The sequence below is a fragment of the Macaca fascicularis genome, chromosome 5 (assembly GCF_037993035.2).
Source record: "Macaca fascicularis isolate 582-1 chromosome 5, T2T-MFA8v1.1".
Taxonomy (NCBI): domain Eukaryota; kingdom Metazoa; phylum Chordata; class Mammalia; order Primates; family Cercopithecidae; genus Macaca; species Macaca fascicularis.
In genome coordinates, this window is record NC_088379.1 from 164,202,734 (window position 1) to 164,229,748 (window position 27,015).

Sequence of the window (27,015 nt, forward strand, 5' to 3'; positions counted from 1 at the left end):
AGGTAGATGGGAGTATTACTAAGGTTAACATTTATTTAAGTTTTAACAGTTAGTCCTTATATTTATAACTATTCACCAGCTAAATAGGATCAATATGCAGGAAAAAGGGAGTGTTATCAGTATTTCATGATGCTAGTTAACATGTATTTTGAAATGCTGTTTAATAGCTCAGTAGTATAATATGTGATATTATAGATAAATAGAATGCCTTTTTTATTCAAAAGAATTGGTAATAACTGATAAGAGTGTAAGATTCTTCAGAACATTACATCTGTTTTCTTAGTTTCTCACATGACTAGGGCATAATAAGAGAAAAGAGACTCAGTAAATATTTGTCAAATATGCCATTGTATGAGTGGGTTTTTTTAAATGCATTTTCTCTGGTATATAAGGGATGCAGAACACATAAAAGATGCTTAGTGAATGTGTTTATTTTAATAGAGACTGTTTTTATTTAAACATGAACATGTAGAAAGTTGATATTTATGTATATGAGTATAGATAGGTAAGTGTTGTCCATAACTTTTTCAATTCTAAGATCTTTGATGGCATTCTTCTCTCTTCTTTGTAGAGCCTAGTACAGTTGCTTGTATGGCAGTATACTTCATCAATTCTAAGATGCTCTCTTTTTTCTTAACCTTTAAACATCATTTGGGTATAAAAGAAGCTTAAATGTGTCTTCTTGTTTAAACTGCTTTTTGCCACAAAGTTACATTTGTGATGGCTAATAAATAGTAGTAGCCTAATTTGCTCATTGATGTGTGATTGGAAAATTTTAGCTAACTAAATTAAATACCCAAGTTTATCTTAATCACCAGACCCACCTATTTAAAGCATTGAATTAGTGTTATTTAAGGCTTACTGTGTGCTCATACACTTTAAAAATTATTATGTGATTTTTGGTAAATAAGACAATATTTAGTAATTTGTGAATGTGGAAAATGAATACCATTTTTACTTCAATGGGATAGAATAAAATATGATATTTTAATTTTAAAATGTCTTCTTGGAGTTCTTGATTCAGATTGTAATCCTAGTTTTTCCTGCTCCTTCCATAGCTTCCTGCAGATTTCACAAAACTGCATCTTACTGACAGTCTCCACCCACAGGTGACCCACGTTTCTTCTAGCCATTCAGGATGTAGTATCACTAGTGATTCTGGAAGCAGCAGTCTTTCTGATATCTACCAGGTAAGAGACTGTTTTCCTTGTCATTTGCTTCATTTTCATTTATTCCAAGACATTTTAAGGTTCTCAGCTGATAGAATCTATAAAGTAAATACGTGTGTGTATATTACATGTGCATGTATGTACAAAAAATATTAATGTTTATTTAACATATGTCATTTTTAGGGTGTAGAACTGGTCTAATTGTACTGCCTCTGCTATTATGAGTTACCAAAGTGTTTATTTTTTTATTTGTATAAAATATATGGGGTAAAAGTGTAAAATTTTTGCTTGGATAGATTGCATAGTGGTGAAGTCAGGGCTTTTAGGTTATACATCACCCCAATAACTTACATGGTGCCCATTAAGTAATTTCTCATTATCCACCCCCTACTCTCTCATGCTCTGAGTCTCCACTGCTTATTCCATACTCTGCATCCATGTGTAAACATTATTTAGCTCCCACTTGTGACTGAAAATGTGGTATTTGTCTGTCTGTGTCTGACTTATTTCAAATAAGATAGTGGCCTCCACTTCCATCCATATTGCTGCAAAAGTCATGATTCATTTTTTTATGGCTGAATAGTATTTCATTGCGTATATGTACTGTACTTTATTCGGTCATCCATTGATGAACACTTTGGTTGATTCTGTATCTTTGCTATTGTTAATAGTGCTGCAAGACACATACAGGTACAGGTACCTTTTTGATATAATGATTTATTTTCCTTTGGGTAGATACTCAGTCATGAGATTGGTAGATTGAATGGTAGTTCTCTTTTTAGTTCTTGGAGAAATCTCCATACTGTTTTTCATCAGAGGTTGTACTAGTTTACATTCCCACCAGCTGCATGTTATTGTTCTCTTATCTCCACATCCTCATCATCTGTTACTATTTTTGTCTTTTTCATGACAGCCATTCTGACTGGTGAAAGATAGTATCTCATTGTGGTTTTCATTGGCGTTTCTCTGATGATTACTGGTATTAAGCATTTTTTCATATGTCTGTTGGCTATTTGTATGTCTTCTTTTAAAAATGTCTATTCATGTCCTTTCCCCACTTTTTAATGGGATTATTTTGTTGTTGTTGTTGTTGTTGTTGTTGTTGTTGTTGTTGTTGTTATTCAGTTGTTTGAGGTTCTGGATATAAGTCCCCAGTAGGATGCATAGTTAGCAAATATTTCTCCCATTCTACAGATTATCTGTTCACTCTGTTGATTATTTCTTCTACTGTGCAGAAGCTTTTTAGTTTAATTAAGTCCCATTTGTCTGTTTTTGTTGCCTGTGCTTTTGAGGTCTTAGTCATGAATTATTTGCCTAGACCAGTGTCCAAAAGAATTTTCCCTAGATTGTCTTCTAGTATTTTTATAGCTTTTGGTCTTAAGTCTTCAATCCGTTTTGAGTCGATTTTTTTTATATGCTGAAAGATAGGGGTCCAGTTTCATTATGCTGTGTATGGCAACCCAATTTTCCCAGCACCATTTATCAAAAAGGGTAGCTTTTCCCCAGTGTATGTTCTTGGCTTTGTCAAAGATCAGTTGGCTGTACATATGTGACTTTATTTCTGGATTCTTTATTTTGTTCCATCGATCTATGTACCTACTTTTATACCAGTATCATGCTGTTTTGGTTATTATAACCTTGTAGTGTAATTTGTTCTTTTTGCCCAAGATTGCTTTCACTATTCAGGCTCTTTTGTGGTTACATATGTACTTTAGGATTTTTTTTTTTTCTAATTCTGTGAAAAATGATGCTGGGATTTTGATAGGAATTACATTCAATCTGTATATTGCTTTAGGCAGTAAGGTCATTTTAGTGATATTAACTCTTTCAATCCATGAGCATGGGATGTTTTCTCATTGTGTCATCTACAATTTCTTTCATCAGTATTTTGTAGTTTTCCATGTAGAGCTTTCACCTCCTTGGTTGAATATATTCTAGGTTTTTTTTTTTTTTTTTTGGTAGCTCTTGTAAATGAGATTGCTTTCTTGATTTTGTTCTCAGGTAGATTGTTATTGGTGTATAGAAATGCTACTGATTTGTACACATTAATTTTACATTCTGAAACTTCCCTGAATTCTTTTATCAAATCTAAAAATTTTTTGATGGAGTCTTGAGGGGTTTCTATATATAATGAGATCACTCCGTCAGTGAACAGGGATAATTTCACTTCCACTTTTCCATTTTGGATGCCTTTTATTTCTTTCTCTTGCCTAATTGCTCTGGCTAGGACTTAGAATACTATTTTGAATAGGAGTGGGAAAGTGGGCATCCTTGTTACAGTTCTTATAGGGAATGCTTTCAACTTTTCCCTGTTGAGTGAGATGTTGGCTGTAGGGTTGTCTAATATTACAAGTTTTTTCTTATTAAAGTCCATACTGAGTGTGACAAAAGGAAGGGCCTATTCAGAGTGGACCATTGAATTATCTTCCTTGTGTTTTTTAAAAATTACCTTTAGATTTAGTATCTGCTTAAAATAAATTTTTATGATACTGATGGATAGAAAATAAGCCAGAGCTGTGGGATTCCAAAAATGTTTTTAAAACAAAATAATTTTAATTCTTAAGAAATATTCTATTAGCTTTGAATATGCAAAGTTAGGAAAAGAGACTGAAATATACACAAAAAATCCTTATTTGGGCCTTCAAATACATTCTACTACTATTGGATTGTATATGGTTTCAAGCAAAATAACATTATTCTTACTTTACAAAGAATAACTCTTGGCTTATTAGGAACTGTGGCATGAAAAAGCCATAAAAGTAACTTTCTTTAGAGACAATATAGTTATGAAGGATCATTGCTGTATTTAGTCAGTGACGTTTTTATTTTTTTAATTATTGAAAGTTAGTCAACAATTAAGAATACCATCAATACAAGACATACTCGTTTAGGTCCTGAATTTAGTAGATCTTGGAAAATAATTTTATTTTAAAGAGACAGTATACTAGTTATATACTTTTCTCAGTTTACTTCCACATCACATACACACAAACACACCATTTATTCTGAAAGTTGATTTTTCTAAACATGTATCAAAGAGTTCCCATGTGTAAAACAATCAACAGTATACATAAAAGCTGTACTTTAGCTTATATTAATTGAAATATTATGGCAGAGCCTTTGTCCTCTAAACTTTGAATTATTATTATACATATTGAAAATCTATAGTGAGAATACAGCTTGAGGTTACAACAGTTATCACTGTTCTCATCAGATAAATACAAACTTGGATGAAACTCCTAAAAGGTAAATCTGTTAAGAGAATGAAGTAACTTGTTTGGCCAGGTGCAGTGGCTGATGCCTGTAATCCCAGCACTTTGGGAGGCCAAGACAGGCAGATCACTTGAGGCCAGGAATCTAAGACCAGCCTGGCCAACATGGTGAAACCCCATCTCTAAGAAAATACAAAAATTAGCCAGATGTAGTGATGCATGCCTGTAGTCCCAGCTACTCAGGAGGCTGAGGCACGAGAATCTCTTGAGCCTCAGAAGTTGTCACAGCAGTGAGCCGAGATCTCCCCACTGCACTCCAGCCTGCGGGGCAGAGCAAGACTCCGTCTCAAAAAACAAAAAAGTAACTTGTTTGTATAATTGATTGAGGCATATTCTGAGGGGAATTCTAGTCATATGTGCTTTTACCTTGAATAGGCTGGATAAGTACATGAGGAAATGCAGATGGTACTTCTTCTGCCCCTGGTTATCATCTGAATGTCTGTGAAACCAGAGTGTAGGTGAGAGTTCCTAATTACTCTAACTTAGTTGGAGCTTGCAGCCTGCTATCTGGCTTTATCTTTGGGTGTAGATGAAGAAGAGGATCCCTGTGCATATCATTATAGTTGATTGTCAAAGCTATTTGTTTCAAATTTGATGACAGGCATATAGCCTGTAAGTATGTATCCATCATAAGGAAAAATCCATAGATGTATCTAAGGATCTAGTTATTGGCTGTGCAAAACTTAACATTTAGTAGAGATTTTCAGTAGACCACTTCTATTATCTTTGAATCAGAACTTAAAATGAGAAGTCTGACATGCACCTGGTTCAACTTCCAAATTTACATTTGAATCCTCTGCTTCTCTCCTGTGAATCAAGCATCCAGTTTATTCTTGAACAATTCCAAGGGTGAGCAACTTTCTCCCGCAGCAGCCCATTTAATCTTCATACAGTTCTGATTTCAGAGGTCTCCTGTCACATTGAAGTGAGAATAAACGCTCACGAGATGGACACAGATTGAATTTGAATGCTGTACACCAGGGAGATATGGATAGAATAATGTTGCTGAGATGGTGGGAAGAGAGGAATTTGTGAGTGAATTCTTAGTCATTCATAATGACTAACCTTTAGAGAAGAAACACTCCTCTGTTTTAACAGGGACACATCCTGGGGAGTTTGGGAGTTGAGGGAGTTCCTGTCTTAGACTTCTGTTTTCTCTCGGAAGAGTTGAGTTCATTTGTTGAGAGTGAGAGGGTTGGCAGGTAGAGAGTTTTAAGGAGAGAGAAGTTTTGAAATAATAGTTGCAGAGAGTAGGAGAACAAATTGACCAGAGAAATGGAGACTGAATTGAGTTAGTGCCCTCAAATATAAAGTGATTTCTCTGCTCTGTTAAGTAATTTTCTCCACAGTAAGCACAAAGAAAGCAAGGATTTGACTTCACCCAGGACTGAAATTTGTTAAGTGACTGTAATACAAAGATAGGTGGAGCAACAAGGCAAGTGTTTTCTAACTGCAGATCACAGCTTTTGTATGCCTTCTGCCTGGAATGTTTTCCCCTAGCTTGATCCTTTTCAGCCTTTGTTTTCTTTTTTTTTTTTTCTTTTTTTTTTTTTTTTTTTGAGACAGAGTCTCGCTTAGTCGCCCAGGCTGGAGTGCAATGGCGCGATCTCGGCTCACTGCAAGCTCCGCCTCCCGGGTTCACGCCATTCTCCTGCCTCAGCCTCCAGAGTAGCTGGGACTACAGGCGCCCGCCGCCTCGCCCGGCTAATTTTTTTGCATTTTTAGTAGAGACGGGGTTTCACCGTGTTAGCCAGGATGGTCTCGATCTCCTGACCTCGTGATCCGCCCGCCTCGGCCTCCCAAAGTGCTGGGATTACAGGCGTGAGCCACCGCGCCCGGCCTTCAGCCTTTGTTTTCAAGTATCATCTCCTCAGAGTTGTTTCTTTATAACCCTCTGTAAAGGAAATCCTCCATTTTGATTCCTTTCCTGCCTAATCTTTTTGTTTCCTTCCTAGAACACTGAGTGAAACAATTATTACTTTTTATGTTGTCTCTCTGCCTAGTAGAATGGCACCTTCAAGAAGGCAGGGAACTTGTCTGTCTTGTCTCCATTTTTTTTGCTAGAGCCTAGTACAGTGCCAGGAAATTTTAGGCATTCAGTAAAGATGTGTTGAATGAATGTAATTGAAATAATAGACATGGGAGTATAAGCTGGATATGAAAGGAAGTTGAGACAGGAGGTGTGAACACTAGACACAGAAGGTAGTAGAGTCTTGAGCAAAGATCCTTCTTAAGTTGAAAAAAGGTTACCGGAAATAGTTATACAAAAATAGATAGATCAATAGAACAGAGAGTTCCAGCAAAATTGAACTCGTGTAAGGATGTAATATGTGATAGAGGAAACTTCATAAATCAATAAAGTGATGGATCATTCAATAAATGGTCTTTGGAGTTGGGGAATCATTTTGTATTCTCATTTTGTATCGTAATTAAAATAAATTCCTGATAAACTAAAGAGTTAGCAAACAGTGTTTTAGTAAAGGATCAAAACATTTTGTAATCAAAACATCAATTGATATGAAGATTTAAAATCAGAATATAATTTATGCAAATTAGAAAATAGCTCACAATGTTGAAATGTTCAAAGGACAGTAGTAGGTAACTTACAGAAAAGAAAATGCAGATGTCTACACCTTAAGTATTTGAAACATAATAGTAATTGAGCATATAAGGACTTAAATATGAAATTATTCTGCCTATCAATTAGCACAGATTTTCTTACCTAAAGTAAACATTTATAGACATTTTTATATACTCCTTGTAGGATTGTAATTTTGGGGAAGCAACCTAACGATTTACATTAAGAGCTTTAAAAATCGTTCTTCTCTTTTAGGCATATAATATGCATTTAATAAGCAACACTTTTTTGGCAAGTGATTTTAAAGTGCTTACTGATAAAACATGCAGTATTTGATTTTTATTTTAGTTAAATGAATACTTCAGTAGAGCTTTATGGCATAAAAAATTTTTTGTTAATTTTCTTGATTTTTTAAAATAATGTAAAATAAATTGGTTTTAAGAACTGTTCACAATAGCAGAATAGATTTAGTGCCTTTTGATTTAAATAGTGGAGCTTTCAGCATTGATCTGAGCATATTATTTTTAAAAGAATATCACTATTTAAATATTAATGGACAACAAAATCTATGTTAGTCTGTACATGTATAGGAAATTAGACAGGAGTTATTTGGCTAAACCTTTCTCCTTGTTCCTGTAACAAATATATCCAGATAAACTTTTAAATATAAAGCGTCTGTTTTAGTGTCTTTATTTAGAAAAAAAGGGCTTAAAGACACACATGAGTCTTAGTAGTGTTATTTGGAGGAAGCTAGAAAACAATAAGTGTTATGTTTAAATGCAAATATGTATTTAAACTTTGTATCTTTTATGACTTAGCAAAGTTGAAAACATTTTATTACTGTATTATGTTTCAACTATTTCTTATAAGACTATTGAGAATGTTGAGCAAAGTGCAGAGTACTTAGTATTTCTTGGTTGGTCACACCTGATTTTGAATCCTAGCCAGTTACTGGGTTTTGTTTTGCTTACATTGAATAACTTATTTAATTTCCTTGACATTTTCTCCTCTGTAAAATAGGGTTAATAATACTAACTTGCTGAATTGATATGAAGATTATTGTTTTAAAACATCAACTTCAGTGCTAGATACATATGATAGTCATTCAATATAGGATCACTATTTTTATAATTGTTGTATGAACCAGTTGGCCAGAATGTGTTGGTGCAGTTAGTCTAAGATACTGTTTTACAAGGAGAGTGCAGCATTTGACAGAATTTTTTGGGATTTTTTGGACAAATTCCACAAATATAAATTGTGTGCAAGGTTCATTGATGGTATGGGGAGAGGTAGAAGGTGTACGAGTACTAAGATGAAGACTGCATCCCCTTGAGGAAGGGACTTTTGATCTACCTTGAGACTGGCCTTCTTTCTCCCATGTATGATCCAAAAGCAGTCCTGTGAATAGTAACAAGCTGTATCTACAGTTTACATCGATGATAAGATGGGCTTGTGGAGGTTAAGTGACTTTGCTAAAATCACATCATGAATAGTAGAGATGAGATTTGGAGCCACGAAACTGAGTTTGTTCACACAGTTAATACTATATTCTAGGCACTCTTCTTAAGTTTAGTACTCCTCCTGGAGACCAGTTTGTGTTCCTCAGTCTCTAAACATCTTGTCCACAAGGCAAGAAATTATGAAATTAGTAGGTCCCTGAAAAGTTACACATTCTTTTAAAAAGTATGATTTAGGGAATATGTAGTATTTTAAGGTAAAATGGATATTTATTCTAAATAATCTCTAAATTTTTGGTTTAGTAAATGTTATTTTATGAATAGTTTGTTTCTTAAAGCATGGAATGCACATAGAGATAGCAAGCAGCTGTGATCTTTTACATAAAGTGGAAGGTTCCATTTGGGAGAGAGAAATCCAGCTGACAGTTGAAAGTCTTTATGTTCTGCTTAAGACTTAAATATAAATAATTTAAATGATAGTTATTTCTTTGGGGTGGTATAAAATATATTTCATCTTTTCACATACATTAGATGTTTTAAAATTAAAGAAACCTTTAGTTATATAAATTATTATTGAAAATAAAGATTTTTAAAATTTCTGTCTTTGGTAGTGTCCTTCACTCTATGCTAATATTAAAGAATGTTTATATAGAGAACTGATAATATTTTTGAAAATATAAGGTGATGAGTAATAGTCTTCAATGTGAAGATGCAACTAAGGTGAAAATGTGATCATAGCAAGCATTAGCAAATTATATTTCTAGACTTCAGGGTCAGATGCTGGTAACAATGTTGACCTATTTTCTCTAACCAGAACCTTGGCATACTATATCACATCAAGTTCTACTTCAGTTTCCTTATTGAATCTAGCAATGATTCAGTTAACTTTGAGCTTAAATTACGAGATGTGTTTCTGAGTGTGTCACAGTTCTGTCTGTATGGGCTGCTGTGGCTTACTGCTCTCCTGCCTGCAGTATCTCTGCTTATTAATGACCAGGCCATTGAACTTTCATAAACATTAGCTTTTCTGTCTTCAATTATTTTCCCTTTAAGTTTTTTTTTAAAATAATATATGCATTTTAGTTCAGGAAATTGTACCTAAAGAACAGAAAATGTGATTAAAACTCATTGTTAACACATGCTGGTATTATTTCAAAATGTAGGATTAAATCTTATATTCTGTGATATGAACCAGGACTTCACAAAGCTGAAACTTTGTTGATAAGAAAATAGCACAGGCTGGGCGCGGTGGCTCATGCCTGTAATCCCAGCACTTTGGTAGGCTGAGGTGGGCTGATCACTTGAGGCCAGGAGTTCAAGACTGGCTGGGCCAACGTGATAAAATCCCATCTCTCCTAAGAGTACAAAAATTACAAAAATTAGCTGGGTGCAGTGGTACACATCTGTAGTCCCAGCTGAGGCATGAGAATCTCATGAACCCTGGAGGCAGAGGTTGCAGTGAGCAAAGATCATGCCATTGCACTCCAGCTTGGGCAACAGAGCAAGACTCTGTCTCAAAGAAAGAAAGAAAAAAGAAAGAGAGAGAGAGAGGGAGGGAGAGAGGGAGGGAGGGAGGGGAGAGGAGGAAAGGAGAAAGAGAAAATAGCACAATTTATTCTGTAAGTATTAAATTATAGGAAAAGGATAGATCCTTATATAAGCCACATTTGTATTCAGTGAATGTTAAAAAGAGGCAGATTAGATTGCGGTTAAGACTCTGAAGCCAGAATTCCTGGGTTCTAGTCTTGATTCCACAGTTTATCAGCAGCACGACCTTGGAGAAATTATTTCTCTTCACCTAAGTGTTGGAATAATAAAAGTTAATAATGGCCCTTACTTTATAGGGTTGTTTCAAGGATTAAATGACTTAATAAATACATAGCAATTAGAGCACTACCTGATACATTGTTAAGTATTTAGTGTGGCTGGGCGCGGTGGCTCAAGCCTGTAATCCCAGCACTTTGGGAGGCCGAGACGGGCGGATCACGAGGTCAGGAGATCGAGACCATCCTGGCTAACACGGTGAAACCCCGTCTCTACTAAAAAATACAAAAAACTAGCCAGGCGAAGTGGCGGGTGCCTGTAGTCCCATCTACTCGGGAGGCTGAGGCAGGAGAATGGCGTGAACCCGAGAGGAGGAGCTTGCAGTGAGCTGAGATCTGGTCACTGCACTCCAGCCTGGGCGACAGAGCAAGACTCCGTCTCAGAAAAAAAAAAAAGTATTTAGTGTTAGCTATAATAAGATGTTTTCAAGATTTTAATATTTCATTTGGAAAAACACGTTCAAGATTGATATAGTTAATATTTAATTGAATTCATTTTTACTGTGCTTAACTGATAAGTGAAGTCTAGGTATATAATGTCAAATAAGATCTATATGATATATACATACATATTGCTGAGATGATAGTCACAAAAGGCTACATAGTGACGTAGAAAGGATAATTGTTCTAGGATTGAGCTAGTCCAACAAAAGAGACCATCTTGAAATGTGTGACTCCAGTGACTTAGAAAATTTGCAAGTATCTTGATAACTTGAAATTTGGTGATGTGATCACCTTTGTTGATGAGTGGAAAGAAAGAGCATGTTGCCTCTAAGCATATGGTCTCCTATAGTGTTTCTCAATTTATCGTTTAACATTAGTCATTGGGATAATCTAATTGTTAATGTTTCATTTGCATATTTATCAAGTTACCTTTGATTTGTGGCTCGTTTTTCCATAAGGACTATTTAATAGGGGTGAAATGGTCCGGGCTTCTTGGCATTAATAATTCACACCTGTTCTGCAAAAGGAATTCCTCAGAATTGTCACCCTTAAGCTGTTAGCCTAAGCCATTCTCTTTGAAAAATGGAGTGAAAACAAATACTACCTTTTTCTTCTTTATTCTACTGTGTTTCACATGCCATATGACAGCTCAGATAAGAAATCAAAATTACTGAGATAAAGTCATTATTCCTAACCAAAAATTTAATAGGAAGTGGAATCACTCATATTTTGTTAAAGTAATTGTTATACGTAGTTTCTGGTGCATACGTAGTTGTTGGATGGAAAAATAAATATAACAAAAGCATTATTTTGAATGAGACTTGCTCTTATTTCTTTGGGCCCCAAAGATTTATTTACTTAAAATAGTTTTTAATTTGTGTGTGTGCGTGCGTGTGTGTGTCTTAAGGCCACAGAAAGCGAGGCTGGTGATATGGACCTGAGTGGGTTGCCAGAAACAGCAGTGGATTCCGAGGACGATGACGATGAAGAAGACATTGAGAGAGCATCAGATCCTCTGATGAGCAGGGACATTGTGAGAGACTGCCTGGAGAAGGACCCAATTGACCGGACAGATGATGACATTGGTAAGCTTGAACAGTAAAATGAATCTAAGAGCAATTAAAAATATTCAGTGGTAAAACTGTGTGATGAAATAAGAGCCCAAGACTTGTAGACTTTTAAAAATCATTAATTTATTAATTTCCTTTTTATAAACAATAGTATTTGTTGGACAAAAATTGGAAAAAATCAAGTTTACTCAGTCTTACCTTCAGGAATCTACAAATGATAACGTGAATGAAACTTCTTAAGAAACTCTTTCCACATAAACCCTTTCTTAAGCTTAGTTTATGGCGAAAAAAAAGAAAAAAGTTAAAATGAGACTTTCAAGCAATATTACTTCTATTAATTTCCTCGTGAGCCCTATTTTTATTAAGCTCATGTTTTCTGTATGTAAACATAAAGGCAGTTGGTAAAATTGTCATAATAAATTTGCTTCTACTCTGGTTTCATATGAAGACTCAAGTGGGTGGAAGGAGAGAGCAAAATGTCAGGTTAGTGGCATATAGGCTGTGTGATGGTTGAGACTTTTTTTCTTTTGCTGTTTTTGTTCTTTTTTTTTTTTTAATTTTTATTTTATGTTCAGGAGTACAAGTGCAGGTGTCTTACATAGGAAAACCTGTGTCATGGGGGTTTGTTGTACAGATTATTTCATCACCCAGGTTTTAAGCCTAGTACCCACTGATAATTTTTCCTGAACTTCCTCCTCCTCCCACCCGCTAACCTTCTGAAAGGCCCCAGTATGTGTTATTCCCCTCTCTGTGTTCATGTGTTCTCATCATTTAGCTCCCACTTACAGGTTCTGTTCCTCTGTTAGTTTGCTAAGGATAATGGCCTCCAATTCCATCCATGTCCCTGCAAAAGACATAGTCTTGTTCTTTTTGTGGCTGTGTTGTATTCCCTGGTGTACATGTACCACATTTTCTTTATCCAGTCTATAAATGATGGGAATTTAGGTTGATTCCATGTCTTTGCTATTGTGAATTGTGCTGCAGTGACTTTGTTTAAGTGTACCCAGAGGTTAAAAATTTAAGTAGCGTTATATCGACCTTTCCATCGTAGCAGGAGTTGGTTGTGTAGTAATTGTTTTGGGTTTGAGTATGCCTCCCAGACTCTGGCTTGTTTCTTAGAGCACTGGAAATGAGAGCAACTTCCATTGAGAGTCATCCTTCCGTGAGAGTTCCAGGGTCTATAGCCACCCTTGCCTGAGCCTCGCTCATCTGTTGTACCGCTCCCCCAACTCTTGGGCCAATACATATTTGAAGAGCAGTTAAATGAACTGAATGTGTTGGAATTAGATATACGATGGTGTGGAGTGACTTGTTGCATGAGTTTGAGTGGCACAAACATGTATGAGGAAAAACTTTCACCATTTCAGGAATGGTGAAATATTCTAGGAAATTAAAGGCAAAAAAAAAAAAAACCCACAAAACCTTAGATTAGACATTCAAAATTTAATTGAAATAATTTATGGGAATTGTTAACTCTTTATAGATGAATAATGTATGGTAATTATTATTTATGCATTCAGCTAATGTGGGTGGGTGAGCCCCTTCTATGTGCTCTAGGTTTTCTAGGTCCTGGCAACTCACTCAGTGCTGAACAAGGGCAAAAGTCCTTGTTCGTTGCAATCTATTAGGGGAGACATGTGATCAGCAAGTGAACAAGTAAAACCCATTGCAGGCAGTGAGTGCAGTGAAGAAGAGTAAAGTAGAGGCTGGGCTGATGGAAGCAGGGGAGTGGCCTGAGTGGAATGGTTCTGTTTCACCCCCTGAAGACTTAGGTTTATACTTTTCCTGTTTCTGATACTGCATGTTAATCTGATTTACAATTTCTAAAAATGGGGTTTCACTCTCCAATTCCCTGTTCACTTTCTTGGGTCCGATACCACATGTTCAGCTGATTTCCAATGTCCAAAAGTGCGTTTCACGTTCTCCCTCTTTGCCCTTGCCAATTTCTTTCTTTTTAATCCCCTGTAGTTTTAAAGAAGTAAATTGGAAGTGTGTTCAATTTACCATTTCAATTCAGAATCTTTGTTCATAGGTGCTTTTTAAAAAAAAATAGGTGAAACATTGCTTATGAATAGATTGATTTGGAAGTTGCCATTTTATAAACTAATCTATCTTTTTTGAATCTGTTCATTTTAAAATAGTTGTGGAAGAAAATGCTGATTATTAAAATATATGTCTGTCATTCCTGGAAATTTAAGACTTTCAGTTGGTAGCTGAGAAGCCCTCTCTCCCAGAATCTCTAGAAAGCAGCAGCCATGGTGATTCCTACAAATAAATAAAAAGCTATCTTAAAAAAAAAAAAAAAAGTGCTTGTCAATATAATTCCTACAGGGAGCAGCATTTATTACTTGGAAGCAGTGATGATTATCATGCTTGCAGCTATGAAATATACATTTATTTAAAGCAATAAATCACTAACATTAAACAAGTCCTAAAGGGTGTTGTTTGTTCTATATAAGACCTTGAAAGATTTTGTATTCTATTTCCCTGAAAATAAAATGTGTGAGAACTGCTTAGCTGTTGTTAAATGCAACTCATCCTCCAGGATTTAGTTAAAATAGACACCCTTTATATAAAATACAAACATCTGTATGATTGATGTTTTAGATTCCTCTTCCCCTGCAAAAAAGGGAGAGATTATGTCCACATGCATGCACGTGAGTGTATGCGTGAGTGTTTAAGGTGAATCAAATGAAGTTGCTAATATTTGAACATGTTTTTGTGAGCTGCAGGAAGAAAAAAATTCCCTTTGGGTTCTGATAGATTTCTTGGGTATAGTTTTGTTTCAGTACTTTGAAGGAAGGGACTGTATCATGTTAATTTTTGCCCTGGAACTCACAACTTTGTAGGTACTCCATTATTGAATAGTTGTAAAAAAATTTTTTTTGTTTTGAGAGCTTGACACAGTAAAGTAGAAGACTACTTCGATCTCTTTATACAAACCCCGGGTTTTTTTTAAAAATTAATAAAATGTTTTATATAAAATTGTATCAAGCAAACCAGGATAAGCTAATTTTCTGAATTGGCTTCGGCTTCTGGTATCTGTAAGTTAATTATTTGTTGTTTTTTTTTTTTAATGGTACATTGTAAATAAAATGTTTTTAAAGCTTTATATTTTTCCATAAACATTAGATAGGTCATAATAGTGTATCATTCTAATAGCTAAGTGTATAATTCTATAGATTGTTCTAAGAAATACAAAAGAAAATTGTCCTGTTTCTCCCATCCGTGGCTTCTTTTCATGTGTCCTGAGGATTTTCCTACTATCCATCCCAGGCTCTGAATCCTTGGCTACCCTAAGCCCTTTTAAGTCTGTATGATACCTGTGTCATTGTCAGAGTTTTGAGCCCCCTGTAGCAGGAGTCTCCACCCCTGGGCCACAGACTGGTACTGGTCCCTGGCCTGTTAGGAACTAGGCCGCACAGCAGGAGGTGAGCAAAAGGTGAGGGAGCATTACCACCTGGGCTCCACCTCCTGTCAGATCAGCGGCGGCATTAGTCTCATAAGAGTGCAAACCCTACTGTGAACTGCATATGCAAGGGTTCTAGGTTGTGCACTCCTTATGAGACTTTAGTGCTTGATAATCTGAGGCGGAACAGTTTCATCCCAAAACTATCCCCCCCGCACCCACAGAGAGTGGAAAAGTTGTCTTTCACGAAACCTGCCCCCGGTGCCAAAAAGGTTGGAGACTGCTGCCATGTATATATATATATGATTAGTTATAAAATAGTTCTTTATTTTTAAAAATTGCTCCAATCATCTAGTATAATATAGCATGGAAATTATCTAAAAACCAGGGATACCATTATTGAATCCTTGAAATCTTAAAAAGTCTTAGATGCCATCTGGTTTAGCATTTATGTATTTCTGGTTTTTCAGCTGAGCCTGGATAATTATGTACATTTACTATTTGATCTTTCTGTCTCCTTTATTCTTATAATATATGATACGCAGATATCTTCTAGCCTGTGGTTTTTTTTTTTTAATGCTAACCACTACTCATATATCACAAATTAAACTCATGACCCACTAATAGGTTAAGAGTCTGCCAAAAAGCAAACAATATGTCTACACAAAGCACTTTAAAATTATTACAACAAATACTTGTGAAGGTACTTTGTATTTTCTTCCCACTTTTTATTCTCTGATCATATATGTGATAATTATTTGACTTCTATTATTGTCTAAACAGATACTAAATTCAAAACATTTCTGACAATTTCTGGCCCACATTTTTCTTAAACCCACGAAACTTTGCTTGTCCAAAGAAATTTAGCAAATACAAGGGGTGGGAAAAAGTAAAATGCATGGTCTCTAGGTAATAGTGTCATAGTTTATGGTGAGGGGTGAGGGATGAAGGCTAAAGAAAACAGAGCTGGAAACTGCAGAGTTAACTGGGATGTGCTTCAGAAGACCATGACTTGTTCATTTGCCTTTATAATTCAAATCAAAAGGTCAGTGCATTGGTAAAACAATGATTCCTGGCTCCCATATATGATAGATATGGGTCATCTCTTGCATTGGTATTCAAAATTGCTTTACTGCTTCTCCAGGAATAAATACATTTTATGGTACAGCACAGACACTCCTACTCATTCCAGAAATAAAAGTTTCATGAAACAGAACGTATTCTTTCTATAACTGATGTGCTTTGATAGTTTAACTTCTTTTTTAAAAAATACTGGTAGCAAAAGTAAAGTGATTTCCTGACACATAAATCTGAGTCAGTTTGCACAGCACTGTCCTATTGGACAGAATCTTTGGGTACACCTGTCATTATCATTTTGCTTGTTGCCAGAGCCCCCCTGTGTAATGAAAAGTCTTATATAGGAGGGATGACATAGTCCAATCAGAACATGCCATTGCCCAACTGGACCAGAGAAAACCACTCAAGTCTGTCCTTCCAGAAATGTTGTATCTGGGAAAATATATTCACAGAATATATTTTTCTGTTGTGCTTTGTTTTAGTAATTAACAAACTGTATCCAAGAACATAAAATTTGTCACTAAAGCTTAACAGATAAAAGGAATGTACATAGGAAATGTTTGATTATGTACAAGAAACATCTAGTATAATTTTTATTTAGCCGAAAGTTTGAATGATATCATGACTATTATAATAATGACAGTAATAGCAGTTCTCATTTATTGAGTGTTTACTCTGTGCCACAGACTCTTATTGTCTTTACTGCATTTTATTCTCACAGCTATCCAGTAAAACAGATACTGTATTTTTCTTTTTAAATGAGAAAACTATGCCTTAGGGAAATTGATCAACTTACCCAAAGTAATACAACTAGTAAGCATTTAAATGTCTGACGTACACCCTGTGCTCTTTACCACTGCCTTTAAAGTCCAGCAGGACCTTGGAAACAGATGGTCTTGAATCATGTCACTGCCACGGTTTTTTTTGTAGTTTTTTTTTTTTTTTTTTTTTTTTTAAGAGACAGAGTCTCTTTCACCCAGGATGGAGTGCATTGTCACAATCACAGTTCATTATAACCTCAAACTCTTGGGCTCAAGCAATCCTCCCACCTCAGCCTCCTGAGTATCTGGGACTATAGGCATGCACCACCACACGTGGCTAATTTATTAAATATTTTGTAGAGATAGGATCTTGCCAGATTGCTCAGGCTGATCTTAAACTCCTGGCCTCAAGCAATCCTCCTGCCTCAGCCTTCCAAAATGTTGGGATTATAGGCACGAGCCACCGCGCCTGGTCTTGCCATCTCTTAATTATATGGTGCTGATGCTGAGCCTTGGTTTCCTCCCTATGAAATGAAAAAGAAAATGCACTTCACAGAGCCATGGTGAGGAGTAAGGAAAGAACTTAGTGTGTAATTAGTAAAGCTACTGAATGATAAGAAAATACAGGACTTTTAAAAATAGAAAACCCAGGACTTGAAGAGACTGTGACATCAACAGCTAGAACCATACTAAGGTGTAAGCTGTTTCTCCACAGTATCCCCACAGGAAGGAAGAGCGATCAAATTTCCTTTTTTGCCAACTTGTGGGCTAAAAAATGGTATATCAGTTTTCATTTTCATTTATATCATGTTGTTAATTTTTTAATTGATCATTTTTTATAGATTTGATCCATGGAAAATATTCCTTAGAATGTTTGAATTAAATATAGTTATTTCTGCTGACTATTGTAGGCATCCACCTGCCCAAAAGGCACAAGAGTGGACCAACTGACTTGTTGGAGAATTCTCAGAGCCACCTTTCATTTTTCACTCATGTGATAATAAGCCTTGTATCTCATTTACAATTGAAATTTCCCATTTGAAGTTTAGTAATGTCTTTAGTGGCGTTAGAACTGGAGTTACAGTGTAAACTGTTGCCTCTAATTCAACAAGTAAGTGTCATCATCTCCACAGTGACAGAATTTTTTGTGTACCTGCAAGAAATTCAACTGGTGTTAAAGATACTTGAGATGTGTTTTTCAATAAGCAACATTGTAGGGCATTTAAAAAGAAAGGAACCTAAAGCATTCTTTTTGAACACTTGTTTTTCATAAAAGTTGTAGTGTTTATAAAGTATGTCTTTTGCTTTTCAGAACAACTCTTGGAATTTATGCACCAGTTGCCTGCTTTTGCCAATATGACGATGTCCGTGAGGCGAGAACTCTGTGCTGTGATGGTGTTCGCAGTGGTGGAAAGAGCAGGGACCATAGTGTTAAATGATGGTGAAGAGGTGATTAGCTATTCTTACCACCTAAAAAGTTTCTTCTTAAAGATATCTCAATACAGCAATTGAACAAAACCCCAATTCTTACTTTTTCCTTTTTAACACCCAACAACAGTAAGTTTGAATAAATCAAGAATTATGGTACACCTGTTATGTCACTGTATTAGTCCATTTTCACACTGTTGATAAAGACATACCTGAGACTGGGAAGAAAAAGAGGTTTTAATTGGACTTACAGTTCCACATGACTGGGGAGGCCTCAGAATCATGGCAGGAGGTAAAAGGCACTTCTGACATGGCAGCGGCAAGAGGAAAAATGAGGAAGATGCAAAAGCAGAAACCCTTGATAAAACCATCAGATCTCGTGAGACTTATTCACTAGCACGAAAACAGCGTAGGGAAAACCACTCTCATTATTCAAATTATCTCCCACTGGGTCCTTCCCACAACACATGGAAATTATGGGAGTATAACTCAAATGAGATTTGGGTGGGGACACAGAGCCAAACCATATGAGTCACTATATTCCAAATCCATTCTATTTCCCATTATTTGCAGAATTTCATATGCAAATAGAAAGTTTTGATATATTAACTTTTCAGTTTTTACATCTTAAATGTTCGTAAATTTAATGCCTTTTTTCAGACAAAATGATATTGAAGCAATGATGATCATTTTGTCTACATGAGCTTTGGGGGACAGAGAAATTTTTTTCCTTGTGTCATTTTAGAGAAGAATATCCAAAGTCAAACTAAAAGGGCATTATGATACGCGTTCAGTGCTAGGCATATGGAAACATGTCAATACGTGGCTGTGTTTTATTCCTTTTTCTGTGAACTTGTTAAACAGTAAAATAGAGTTACTTGTTTTATCTCCAAAATGGAAGATCTGCTCATTCATTTTTAGGGACCGTACTAGCACCTTCAGCTGTATGATCATGATGTTACTTTCTGCTTTGTCTTTATTTTTTTGGATTAGCTGGACTCCTGGTCAGTGATTCTCAATGGATCTGTGGAAGTGACTTATCCAGATGGAAAAGCAGAAATACTATGTATGGGAAATAGTTTTGGTGTCTCTCCTACCATGGACAAAGAATACATGAAAGGAGTGATGAGAACAAAGGTGGATGACTGCCAGGTATAAAATATATCATTAAAAGTATATATTTTATTCTTAATAAAGAGCACTTATATGCCATTGTGATGAGATTTTTCTTCCTATATAAATACCTTACAAATAAATTTTTTTTTTTTGAGACAGAGTATTGTTCTGTTACCCAGGCTGGAGTGCAGTGGCACAATCTCGGCTCACTGCAACCTCCGCTTCCTGGATTCTAGTGATTCCCCTGCTTCGCCTCCGGAGTAGCTGGGATTGCAGGCACTCACCACCACACCCAGCTAATTGTGGTTTTTTTTGTTTTGTTTTGTTTTGTTTTTGGAGACAGAGTCTCACTGTGTCTTCCAGGCTGGAGTGCAGTGGTGCGATCTCAGCTAACTGCAACCTCTACCACCCGGGTTCAAGCGATTCTCCTGCCTCAGCCTGCCGAGCAGCTGGGACTACAGGTGCGCGCCACCATGCCCACCTAATTTTTGTGTTTGTAGTAGAGATGGGGTTTCACCACATTGGCCAGGCTCGTCTCGAACTCCTGACCTCATGATCCACCTGCCTTGGCCTCCCAAAGTGCTGAGAGTACAGGCGTGAGCCACTGCACCTGGCCTTTTTGTATTTTTGGTAGAGATGGGGTCTTGCCATGTTGGCCAGGCTGGTCTCAAACTCCTGACCTCAAGTGATCCACCGCCTCAGCCTCCCAAAGTGCTGGGATTACAAACATGAGCCACCATGCCTGCACCAATAAAATTTTAATGTGGAACTATTACTTTTAGTCTTATAACACCGCAGAAAAGTAAAAATTAATCTCCATTAAAGTTACTTGAACTGCACAGAACTGTGAGTTCAATTAAAAAAAAAGTGATTGCCATCAGTAATTAATAATCTCATCAAAATATGGAAGTAAAATGCACATTATGAAGTAAATACATTAATAAAAGTGATTAGGTATAGTTATGCAGTGTTTTTATTTAAATACATGTAAGAAATTGATTTTAGAAGAGTCATGGAAATTAATCATAGTGTGAATCAGTAGAATGACTTGCTAGTTAAATAATAGCTAATAAAAAGAAAATACTTGATAGCAAAAGACAAATAGTATCAGTATTGATATTTTATTAATATTTATTATTTAAAAGCATTTAATAATTGACTAGAGAAAATACTAAGGCCAAATGTGAAACTAGATTGATTTAACTGGCAACCAGCATATTACAGAGAAATACATTTAAGATGCTTTTGATATTATTAGGTGTTTATAATTTATGACTTCTAAAAGGATTTGTCTCTGAAACAAAATTAAATGTAAACAACCAAATGATGTGACTTAGACTAATTAAGTGTCATTGTATTTATTAGTCTGCAGTTTGAAAAACACCTGAATATAGTTTATTTTAAAATAACATAATTGAATTTTTATAGTGCCCGGTCAATGTAAAATGGTATCACTCATTTAAATATTCATTTTAAGCATTTTACTTACTAAAAAGGAAAATGACCATGGCTATACATAAAATTATCTTATTTATAGAATCTAAATAATTCCACCAGCTAATTCCTTCCATGAGCACCATAGAGGAAAAAAAAATAAGGCTATGAATTCAGTGTTGTAAATATATAATGCCAGAAACGCATTCTAAATATATTTACTTCCCAATTATTTTGTATAGTAGAGGAAAACAAAATGGTATAAGAGAGGAAAACAAAATGGCTAATTCTCAGTTTTGTGGTATAATAGAGGAAAACAAATGGTAAATATTGAAGTCTTTATTTAGCGGGAATGTGCATTTAAAGGGAATTATATATGCTATTTCAGCTCTGTAATTGTACTCTTGAAAAAAAAAAAAAAAACTAAATCTAAACTGAGTCAAAACAAGCTAGCAAATTGTTAAAGGTTTTTCCTGTCTCCTGTCTTCTCAGTTCTTCCCTGAACCCTTCTACATAGTGGAATTACAATAGTGTTTGAGTTAGAGTGTGTGTCCTTAAAGGGCAAGTAAAAGTTTGTTGTTTTTTTTTTTTTTTTTTTTTTTGAGAATTCAGCCATTACATTACTACCCCTTAGCCAAACTCTTTTGTTAGAAGTTTTGTAAGTATGAGACTGAAATGATATGCGGCATAGAATGTTTCAGGATAATTGATTGAAATGTTATATGACTGAATATTATAGAGTGCTTAAGTCATGTCAAATGTACCAGGTAACATTATTTATCTGGGAGTTCTGGAAAAGGAAGAGGAAGTAGGGGTTATGTTAGGGAAAAGAATCTAATTTATTTACCAGGTGAAAGATTAGTGGGAAACCCACATAGTCAGCAGGGAAGAGTCCAATTCAAAATAAAACTCTGATTAAGATATATAGACTTCTGGCTGGGCGCAGTGGCTCACGCCTGTAATCCCAGCACTTTGGGAGGCCAAGGCGGGTGGATCACGAGGTCAGGAGATCGAGACCATCCTGGCTAACATGGTGAAACCCCGTCTCTACTAAAAATGCAAAAAATTAGCCAGGCGTGGCGGCGGGCGCCTGTAGTCCCAACTACTTGGGAAGCTGAGGCGGGAGAATGGCATGAACCCAGGAGGCAGAGCTTGAAGTGAGCCGAGATCACGCCACTGCACTCCAGACTGGGCGACAGAGCGAGACTCCGTCTCCAAAAAAAAAAAGATCTATAGACTCCTATAGCTCCTAGTATGAAGTTAATTATGAAGAGGGTCAAGGGTTGAGGTACCTGCTAAAGAAAGTCCCTGTCTTCCTTTCTGCTCCACTCCACACCACTGTAAAAGGAATATGTTAAATCAGGGATTTCGTTCCTGTACTTCCATTGACCCATCTGCTCAGGCCTAGCATTTTATCCCTAAGGAATTCCTTAAACAGGGATGGAGAACGAATTTTGGCATTTTAAGTGCTTGCTTGGGATACCATTTTAAAATATCATATATCTGTCAGAAAATACAAATGTTAGTTCATCTCCTTGTTGAGAGAGGTAAAGGAAACGGTGAGAACCATATTTTTATTCATGCATAAAATAGCCTCCGTGAGTTTCTGTTATTTTACTGATCATATTGTAGGGAAGCAAGTTATTGAGTGAAATGAACAAAAATGATGCTATCTTTACCAAGAAAAAACAACTTTGTATAGGCTTTGTCGTCATTATCTTATATTTCAGGGAGTTCCAAAATGAATATTGGTTTCTGTAGTAAGATAGTTGAGCTCATGTTAAGCCTAAGAACACAATGATGAATGGATTAAATTTAAGATTTATTTGTTTGGATCCCATGACATGGTCAAGCTCTTGTTTTGCTCTGGGTCCCTTCTTTGTATTCTCTTCCAGTTCTCCCTCTTCAGTGTCTATTCTTACTCCCTGTGTGGTATGAAAGGACAAAATTCAGAGCTTGATACACACACCCTATGGCACCAGGCAATTGGTAATGGTTTTCCATTACCCACATATGCCTCTTTCTTTTCTTTTTCACTTCTTCTGTTTCCCTTTCTTCATTTCCTCTTTTACCCTCTTAGTCCCTTTATTCTTCTCCACTGCCTGTATCTTAGGCCTGCCAGTGACACCCAGGCATTGCTTAGCCCTGCCCTCCACCCTTCAAGTGGGGAATGAACACTTGGATACCTGTGTGAACAATTCGGTATGAATTTCCCTCACAGACTGCAAAGTGCCAGTTTAAATAGATCTAACCTCTTAAAGCAAATCTATGTTAGATTCACCTCTTCCTGGAATCATAGGCACTAATACCACTTAGAGTGTAAGAAGCAGTTTTGGATGAGAAAACAGTTTGCTGTGGATAAATTGAAAATTGATTACACCATATGTGGATTGAAGTTTAATTTTATTTCATTCATCATCTGTAATGTTTTACTTAAATACAAATTATAATGTCATGCCCAAAGGAAAATAATCCTATGATATAAACTGCCATTGACTTTAAGTGAATTCTTATTTGAATTTTTATTTCATACCAGGGTACTGAGATCATATAGTACTTTCATGGGCTTACAGCAATCTGAAACCCATGAGATTTACAGAAACCTAAAACCTCAGTAAAGCAATTCAGAGATTTTCTGAACAGGTGCGGTGGCTCATGCCTGTAATCCCAGCATTTTGGGAGGCCGAGGCAGCCGGATCGTGAGGTCAGGAGTTTGAGACCAGCCTGGTGAAATCCCATCTCTACTAAAAATACAAAAAATTAGCTGTGCATGGTTGTCCATGCCTGTAATCCCAGCTACTTGGGAGGCTGAGGCACTTGAACCCAGGAGCTGGAGGTTGCAGTGAGCCGAGATCACACCACTGCACTCCAGCTTGGGCGCTAGAGTGAGATTCTCTCAAAAAAAAAAAAAAAAAAAAATTTTTTTTTTTTCAAAGATTTTCAACTGACTTCATCGTATTAGTTAAAATTAAATGTTACCTGTGAATTTCATGTTAGATCTATAAATTTGTTATAGCAAAAATAAGTAGCTTCTTTAAAAAAGATAAATATTTTCATGTAAAATGTATTTCTTTTTAGGTGCCAGTTCTATATGACCATATTAGAAATTCAGTTTGGGATTTTTTTTCTTTTTTTTCCTTTCTGGATGGTATTTCAGCTTGCTACAGAATAAATGCCAAAATGTCTGTCTAGACACTAAGAATTTCAAATCAAATGTATTCTAATTAAAAAAAAGTCTGTAGTCAAGATTAATTTTAGTACATTTCTCTTCAAAAAGCATTTTTCCCTTATATCTACTTATTCAGTTGAATTCAGGGATGTATTTCTTTTTTAGAAGATAAATGAGAAAATGAGTATTTAATTATGTTCTGTAAAACTGAGCGCAAGAAAGAACACCTAGAATTATTTGGAAATAAAACCATTCTAAATCTCTTCTATGTATTTGGGAATAATTTTGCTGCTGTGTACAAAGAAATAAAATATTTTTTAGATAAGAAACTAAGGATCATATACTTTGAAACTTTATACACCTGTGGTCAGTGTTAAGGAAATTGCTCAGAAATAATGTTAACAGTTTATTTATAAAATTAGTGTGATACTATGAGCAATATTTTTAAAAATATAGTATCAGAGCTCTAAAAGTATTTTTAATATAATTAAAGTATACATAATTATTAGTACAAAAAAAGCCTATATCTTTTGATTTTTAACTTTTTGCTTCAAAATGCTTAATAGAAAAACTAGTGAGATTAGCCAACTCTGGGAGAAACATGATACTGCAATATGCTGTTCCTCTTATGAACTGCTGCTTCTACTTAAAATCTATTGGTTATGCAGAAAGCATGAAAAATATAGAAAAATATTAAAATGAAAGTCACTCAAAATTTGTATTGCTCAGAAATAATATTAACAGTTTATTTCCCTCCAAGATTTTGATGTGCATGTGTAATTTATTTTAAAGTGGCCAGCATGTAGTTATGAGACATCGGGCTGTTTAGCCATCTGTACAATGAGGATAATAGCACCTTCCTCATGGTTTGATGAGGAGGATGAATTGAAAAAGTTCCATAAGGCTGCCACAGTGTGATGGTGATGGCGGTGATGATGAAGATGTTGTCATTATTATTATCATAATACTTAGTGTAGTATCTTTTTAAAAAATTCATATGAGCAATATAAAAAGAATAATGTATTATCAGAGCTCTAAGTGCCCTATGAAATCATGATTTCAGGTGGTTGCATCATATTTTATCTTATTTACAATATAATTTAACCACCTTCTTTTTCATCTTCTTCACATTAAAGGAGAAAAAGAAATACTATACTTCTTTCCATTTCCAAATGATCTCTTGTCTCCTCACTAACCTCTAGTTAATTTCTATAATAAGTGATTTTTATCATTCATTCTTAACTTTTTTTAAAACTTGTAAGAAATGTAATTTCTTAAGTGGTTTGCCCTAAGCTCTGAAATTTTTTATATTTGGGGTCAGGGAGAGTAATGACTTAATATGCAGATTTTAAACTTTTTCTTTAAGAGCAAGAATTACCCTTAATACCAGTTATAAGGATAATGGTTTGAGCTATAACACATAATGTGGTTTGTGTTTTGGCCTTCTTTGAACAAGCTTTCTAAAATGGTGTTTCATCAATGTAATTAGCAAATATGTCTACTCCATAGGTATCTTTGAGTGTCTGTATCTTTTATTAAAATCATTCTCATTCAAAAATTGTTGCTTTTTCAAATTCTTTTAATTCACTAAATGATAATTAAGTTTTTACATCTATTCTCCTACAGTTCTGCTCCCCCCACTGCAATGTTTTTTAACTGTGAAAGAAGCATGAAAAAGCTATCTTCTAATTTTGTCTTTAGGTTTTTAAAATTGTTAGGATTTTGAATGTAAAATACATATAAATACTCTAGAAATGAAACTTTTCTTGACCGAGGAAGAAATACATTAAAAGTAGAGAAGTCTGATTAAGGTTCATTACAGCATTAATTTAGAAAGTATGGGAAAGACAGGGAAAAATGTCAGTTTTAAATAATTAAAACACTGAATTATTAGTACTGCTAAGTCTTTTACAAGCACTTTATCATTAACATGTGACTTATGTTTTATTCCAGTTTGTCTGCATAGCCCAGCAAGATTACTGCCGTATTCTCAACCAAGTAGAAAAGAACATGCAAAAAGTTGAAGAGGAAGGAGAGATTGTTATGGTGAAAGAACACCGAGAACTTGATCGAACTGGAACAAGAAAGGGACACATTGTCATCAAGGTAGGATGCAGGACCACTCCTACTTCCCAAGGAAAGGAATTTTTTTGGTAGTATTGGTTGTGGCAGTTTAGGATTTTTTTCATTTTTAAGCCTATCTCTTAAAGGTTATCAGTTGTGGAAAATCTTTAGGTATGATCTCCTGATGAATAGCAGTTTCATTTATTGTTAACTGTGTTACTACCCAATTAATTTTATGTTGAATGTTTGAAATCCCAGTACCATATAAATGTTACATATATATATATAGTAATTAAAACTTTTTTTTGTTACAGGGTACCTCAGAAAGGTTAACAATGCATTTGGTAGAAGAGCATTCAGTAGTAGATCCAACATTCATAGAAGACTTTCTGTTGACCTATAGGACTTTTCTTTCTAGCCCAATGGAAGTGGGCAAAAAGTTATTGGAGTGGTTTAATGACCCGAGCCTCAGGGATAAGGTTGGAAATATATTCTATTTTGATTCTTAAATATGAAACGTTAAAATGTAAACATGTAAATATTTGTCACAGCAATTATGTCCAGATTAATGTAATGAAATAGGAGAATGTACTTCTTAAGCAAAAAAAAAAAAAAAAAAAAAAAAAGGTGATATAAAAATATTAGTTCAGACTTAGAAATATGAACAAAATATTAGTTCAGTCTTCTTTAAATACAAGGGCCAATAAATTGGCCACCAAATGTTTAAACATTTTTTAAGTTCTG

General features: G+C 35.3%; 1 protein-coding gene across 25 annotated transcripts in view; it reads left to right on the forward strand.

Annotated features, from left to right (window-relative positions):
* Positions 1-27,015, forward strand: part of RAPGEF2 (Rap guanine nucleotide exchange factor 2) — a 260,818-nt gene that overhangs the window by 205,002 nt on the left and 28,801 nt on the right. For all 25 annotated transcript variants that reach the window (XM_015450980.3, XM_005556195.4, XM_005556193.5 and 22 more), the window contains 6 exons: positions 1,059-1,190; positions 11,651-11,828; positions 18,373-18,509; positions 19,482-19,640; positions 26,161-26,313; positions 26,586-26,750. In XM_015450980.3, the coding sequence (XP_015306466.1) occupies positions 1,059-1,190; positions 11,651-11,828; positions 18,373-18,509; positions 19,482-19,640; positions 26,161-26,313; positions 26,586-26,750 (924 nt within the window). The remainder of the gene's footprint in view (positions 1-1,058; positions 1,191-11,650; positions 11,829-18,372; positions 18,510-19,481; positions 19,641-26,160; positions 26,314-26,585; positions 26,751-27,015) is intronic.